This window comes from Capricornis sumatraensis, chromosome X, assembly GCF_032405125.1.
Source record: "Capricornis sumatraensis isolate serow.1 chromosome X, serow.2, whole genome shotgun sequence".
NCBI lineage: Eukaryota > Metazoa > Chordata > Mammalia > Artiodactyla > Bovidae > Capricornis > Capricornis sumatraensis.
In genome coordinates, this window is record NC_091092.1 from 78,888,854 (window position 1) to 78,894,853 (window position 6,000).

A 6,000-nucleotide genomic window follows, 5' to 3' on the forward strand; every position below is an offset into this window, starting at 1 on the left:
TTCTGACTATCTAGCACAAAGGTAGAAAATCCCCTGGGGGTCTCAGGCCAGGAAGCCTCTTATTGTCCAGCTCGGATGCCTAGCGAAGAATAGGAAAAGGCTACCCTCCCCCCTTTCTCGCTCCCTGCCACACCGGTCTTGCTTTTGCAAGTGGAAAGCAGTGTCAGGCCCCATGCAATCCCTTTTGCAAAGCGGGAGAGAGAGAGAGGTGTGTGTGTGTGTGTGTGTGTGTGTGTGTGTGTGTGTGTGTGTGTGTGTGTGTGTGTGTGGTGTGTGTGTGTGTGTGTGTGTGTGGTGTGTGGTGTGTGTATGTGTGTTTGTGGTGTGTGTGGTGTGTAGCGGAGAGGATTGGGGGTGGGATTCCATGACGTTAGCGGCTCCGCCTCCCGGTGTATATAAGGGGCGCTTGGCGCGCAACGACCCCAAGCAGCAGCTTTGAAGCCTGAGCAACCGAACTCGGTAGCCCCAACCCAACTCGGCTGAACTCAGCCTCGCGGAATCCTAACCGAGATTTTCCGCGCCCTGGGCTTGCAACAGCTCCCGGGTAAGCCTTGAAGGCCGACACGTGTGTCGGAGGGGACGAGCCAGGGTCTGGGCATACCTAGGATTCTCTGGCAACCATGGCATGCAGTTGCATCAACGCGGCCGTGACCTGTTGCAGGCGAGACCCCAGTCCCGGGAGCCAAGGCTCCCATTTGCATCTCAGCCCCAGACCTTTTCTAGATGAGAGCATAAGAAACTGGGAGCTGAGTCGGGGGGCATAAGGCGGAACACCTCCTCTCGGGTGCTAGCAATTTCGGGCTGCTCAGGGGCCCCTCTCGCGGGGGGTGGGTATCTTCTAATCCTCAGATGTCGAAGCCCCGCCTCGCTGTTGATGCTTGCTGGTCAGCCTTGCGGGGCGGGAGGAAGTGGGGGAGCTTTTGCTTACTCCCCTGGGCGACGGCAGTGCCTGTGAGGGCTTGGAGATGAGGGATGGAACTGAGTCGGTGCTCACTTTTGATCTGTGGCCGAGATTGGTCTCCCGTCGCTCTGGGCGATCTAGGAACCATACTTATTTGAAGCCCTGGGGGTGAGCCCCGGAAAGGAATGTGGATATTGGGTGCTAGAAGGAGGTTCTCCCCAGAGTTGCTGGCCCCTCCTGGGTTGAGTTCTGTTTAATTCCCAAAGAGCCACAGGCCAGGGGACGGAGGCAAATGAGCTTCCCTGGCTCCTGGGTTGGGGTCTAGGATAAGCTCAATAGTTTCCCCGCCAAAGAAAGAAGAGACTGATATTGATTGAGCACCTACAAGGTGCCAGACCACTGAAGGATGGGAAATTTCACGTGCCTTTTCTGAAATTGTCCTTCCACAAACATGTGAGGTATTGTTATTCCTACTTGCAAATGAAGAAACTGAGGTTAGAGGAAGAGTGACTTGCCTTTGTCCCCTCAACATCCTCCTCCCCTCCCCCCACAATTCTTTTACTTGGTGGCGTGGGTATTGTAATTCACTCCTAGAGCTTAGGGATAATGAGCCCTATTGAAGGTCTTTTGTCTTGTTTTTCACCAGATCCTTCCTAGCATCCTCTTCAATTCCAGCTAGAATGCTGTGGCAGGCGCTTTGCAGATTTGGTCAAAAGCTGGTACGCAGACGTACGCTGGAGCCAGGCATGGCTGAGACTCGCCTTGCCAGATGCCTGAGCACTCTGGATTTAGTGGCCCTAGGTGTGGGCAGCACTTTGGGTGCAGGCGTGTATGTCTTGGCTGGTGAGGTGGCCAAAGATAAAGCAGGACCATCCATTGTGATCTGCTTTTTGGTGGCCGCCCTATCTTCTATGTTGGCTGGGCTGTGCTATGCTGAGTTTGGTGCTCGGGTTCCCCGTTCTGGTTCTGCATATCTCTACAGCTATGTCACTGTAGGTGAACTCTGGGCCTTCACCACTGGCTGGAACCTCATCCTCTCCTATGTCATCGGTGAGATGGTGGGGCAGGGGGGCACTTACGCAGCCAGTGAAGGGGCTTGGAGTCAGGAAATCTGGGTGGAATGGTGAAGCAAGATATTCATTATTCACAGGCATTAAATATTCATAAATGCATGTATTTGTTGGGGGGCTGGGTGGGTTGAAGGTGTGGAGAAATTGTTCATTCTATTTACCTCTGTCCTGGCTTCCTTAATTGGCTGGTTTTGGTTCTTAAAAGGTAAGAATGGGTGAAAATAGCAGGGTTCTTATGACACTGGTCTGGGAGAGGGAGGAAAGGAGATGAGAGAGGAAACTTGACCCCGTATTTCTCCCTCTGCTCCATTAGGTACAGCCAGTGTGGCCCGGGCCTGGAGCTCAGCTTTTGACAACCTGATTGGGAACCACATCTCTCAGACCCTGCAGGGGAGCATCTCACTGCACGTTCCCCGTGTCCTCGCAGAATATCCAGATTTTTTTGCTATGGGCCTTGTGTTGTTGCTCACTGGTGAGGCAAGGGACAGGGACAGTGACCAGGGTGGGGCTAGTGGGGACTAGGCTTGGGAACTTGTGGAGGTGGTAGCTGTGAGAAAGAAGAGAAGCTGGGGAGGAAAGGTCTGCATCTAGAGGCAGGGAAACAGAGCTGGGACTGAGGCCTTTCTTAAAGTCCTGAATGCCTCTTTCCCACAGGATTGCTGGCTCTGGGGGCTAGTGAGTCAGCCCTAGTTACCAAGGTGTTCACGGTGGTGAATCTTTTAGTTCTTGGTTTTGTCATCATCTCTGGCTTCGTTAAGGGAGATCTGCACAATTGGAAGCTTACAGAAGAGGACTACAAACTGGCCGTGGCCGGACTCAATGACACCTCTAGGTTAGGAGAGGAGACACAGAGCTGGGAGCATGGTGGAGAGCAGGGGATCTGCACTGAGGCCTCTGGTGGGGGTGCGGGTGGGGGTGGGGGTGGGAACCTAGGCCTTGAAGACCCAGCTGAGTAGCTGGGCTTCAGAGAGAAAGAAGAGTTGGCTGAACATGCCCTTACCTTTTCTGTCTCTTCTTTCACTTTAGCTTGGGCCCTCTGGGCTCTGGAGGGTTTGTGCCTTTTGGCTTCGAGGGGATTCTCCGTGGAGCAGCGACCTGTTTCTACGCATTCGTTGGTTTTGACTGTATTGCTACCACTGGTAATAGTCATTCCATTCCGTCGGGGCTTGTGCACCTTGTTGTGCTCAGGTGGTGTTGCGGGTTGGGGGAAGGGTAGAGAACCAAGCCTGCTTCTCTGATTCAGACCTTGTGCCCCTTCCTGCAGGGGAAGAGGCCCAGAATCCTCAGCGTTCCATCCCCACAGGCATTGTGATTTCACTCTTCGTCTGTTTTTTGGCCTATTTTGGGATCTCTTCGGCGCTCACGCTCATGATGCCTTACTACCAGCTTCAACCCAAGAGTCCCTTGCCTGAGGCCTTTCTCTATACTGGGTGGGCCCCAGCCCGCTATGTTGTAGCCATTGGATCCCTCTGTGCTCTTTCTACCAGGTCAGTGTCAAATGTTTGTTCTCCTCTGCTACCAGAGTCTCTGGTGATAGTGTTCCATACCAGAGACTACCCCTAAAAAGGCCCTTGCATGCCTGCCTGCATGCGAATTTGCTTCAGTCGTGTCTGACTCTCAGTGACCCAGGCTCCTTTGTCCATGAGATGTCCCAGGCAAGAATGCTGGAGTGGGTTGCCATGCCCTCCTGTAGGGTATCTTCCCAACCCAGGGATCAAACTCGCATCTCCTACATTGGCAGGTGGGTTCTTTACCACTAGCACCACCTGGGAAGCCCTAAAAGGCCCTTTAAAAGCCCTTAAAAAGCCTGTGAGCAGAAAGTGGAGGCTCCTTAAGCTCACATTTTGGAGGAAAGAGATACCTGGTCAACACCGCTTTGGGCATTCTTCTCTCCAGCCTCTTGGGCTCTATGTTCCCCATGCCTCGAGTGATCTATGCGATGGCAGAGGATGGCCTCCTGTTTCGTGGCCTTGCCCGGATCCACACCAGCACACACACTCCCATCGTGGCCACTGTGGTCTCTGGCATTATTGCAGGTGAAAACTCTTTGCCATTCCCCTTGTTGTTTCACCAACTCCCTTCACTTTGCTCTTGCCTTCGCTCATGTTTTCTGCCCATCAATTTCAGCATTCATGGCATTCCTCTTTGAACTCACTGATCTGGTGGACCTCATGTCAATTGGAACCCTGCTTGCTTATTCCCTGGTGGCTATTTGTGTTCTCATCCTCAGGTGAGGCTCCTTTCCTCTGCATACTGTCGTCTGGGTTTTAATTCTTAGATGAGGAGTGATGGGGATCTGCTTCTCTTCCCCTTTCTGCCTTCATCATCCTGACTCTCCTCGAGGAGTATGGCTATCCCTCCCTGCGAAAAAATGTGACTACCCTTAGTGGTGACGACGAAGGTTAACCTGCCTGGGAGAAGATGGTTAAGGGTTGTTCTTAATACTCCCATCTTCCTCTTGCCTCAGGTATCAGCCTGACCGGGAGATGAGGAATGAGGAAGATGAAGTGGAGTTGCAGGAGGAGAAGATCCCTGAAGCAGAGAAACTGACCCTGCAGGGACTATTTTGTCCACTCAACTCCATCCCTACTCCAGTCTCTGGCCAAGTTGTCTATGTTTGTTCCTCACTGCTTGGTGAGCATTGGAATTTTTCTCTTGAGTCAGCATGATGTGAACTGGAGAGAGGGTGGCTCTCCTTGGAATGGGGTGCCTGATGTTTTAACACGTTGCTCTGAAGAACTGGTTTTGATGCATTTCAACTTGACTCTTGAAGCTCTGCTGCTGAGTGTCCTTTGCCTAGTACTGGCCCAGTGGTCCATTCCACTGCTTTCTGGAGACCCAGTGTGGATTGCAGTGGTTGTGCTGCTCCTGATGCTCATTACTGGGATCACTGGAGTCATCTGGAGACAGCCACAGAGCTCTGCTGAACTTCACTTTAAGGTAAATGACCTCTTTCTTTCCCCACAAGTAACCCATGTTGGAAGAATAGGTTCTAGATACCTCACAGTCTCACATATTCTTTAACTGGACAAGAAGGGAAAGATATAGGAGATACCTAGGCCAAAACATCTTATCTGATCCTTATTTCTTTCCTGTTCCATTTCCCCAGACTCTGCATATTCTTGAGTCCCATTTGAGGTACACTGCATGAGCAGGCACTGAAACACATAGCATGAGTAGGAGCCAGACTCTCCCTTTCCTGGCTAAAAAAGGTTAGGAATCTCTTCTATCTTACCTTGTGGTCTGTACAAAGAAGATTTTGCTTTGTTCCCAGGTACCTGCTTTGCCTTTTCTTCCACTAATGAGCATCTTTGTGAATATTTACCTTATGATGCAGATGACAGCTGGCACCTGGGCCCGATTTGGGGTCTGGATGCTGATTGGTAGGTATTCTTGGGAAGAGTAGGCCTCTTGGGTCCTCTCCCACCTCCTTTCTGTCTTGGTCTCAAGTAGGAGTCCTATTAAGCCTTTGCAGACCACTATTTCTCTACCTCATAGCTACCTTTTCCCACTAGGATTTGCTATCTACTTCGGCTATGGGATGCGGCACAGCCTGGAAGAGGTTAAGAGTGACCAACCCTCACTCAAGTCTAGGGCCAGAACTGTAGATTTGGACCTCAGCAGTGCCTGTGTGCATTCGATTTGACATCATCACACCTGAATGCTGTCTGGTCTCCCTGCACAATAATGGAGTGTACTCCTGACCACACTGAGCTAGGCTTCCCATGGGATGTTGGTGGGGGAACACAGATAGAGCTCTGTATTTATTGTGGAGTCAAGGATGTGTCTTTGCTGTTTCTCATCTTTTTTTTTTTTTTTTCATTCGTTTACTTTTTAATTGTATCTGTAGTTGCTTAACCAACTTTTAAAAAATTATTATTAAAAGAAACTAGAAAAAGAATCTATGTTTTGTTCTTTGTTTGTTAGAGGTGATATGGAGCCTGACTTTCGGTGTGGAGAACTTCAGACAAGTGTCTTTTGTTTGCTCTGTCAGCACAAAAGTATCCTCTGTGCCTGTGTGTGCTTCTT

General features: G+C 50.9%; 1 protein-coding gene across 1 annotated transcript; it reads left to right on the top strand.

Annotated features, from left to right (window-relative positions):
- The first annotated feature begins 1,581 nt into the window (after positions 1 to 1,581).
- On the top strand, positions 1,582 to 5,617 carry SLC7A3 (solute carrier family 7 member 3). Its single transcript, XM_068962596.1, has 11 exons — positions 1,582 to 1,951; positions 2,285 to 2,443; positions 2,626 to 2,803; positions 2,998 to 3,110; positions 3,236 to 3,458; positions 3,868 to 4,007; positions 4,099 to 4,201; positions 4,439 to 4,605; positions 4,745 to 4,911; positions 5,246 to 5,354; positions 5,487 to 5,617. The coding sequence occupies exons 1-11, from the start codon at positions 1,582 to 1,584 to the stop codon at positions 5,615 to 5,617; spliced, it is 1,860 nt and encodes a 619-aa protein (XP_068818697.1).
- Positions 5,618 to 6,000: the final 383 nt, after the last annotated feature.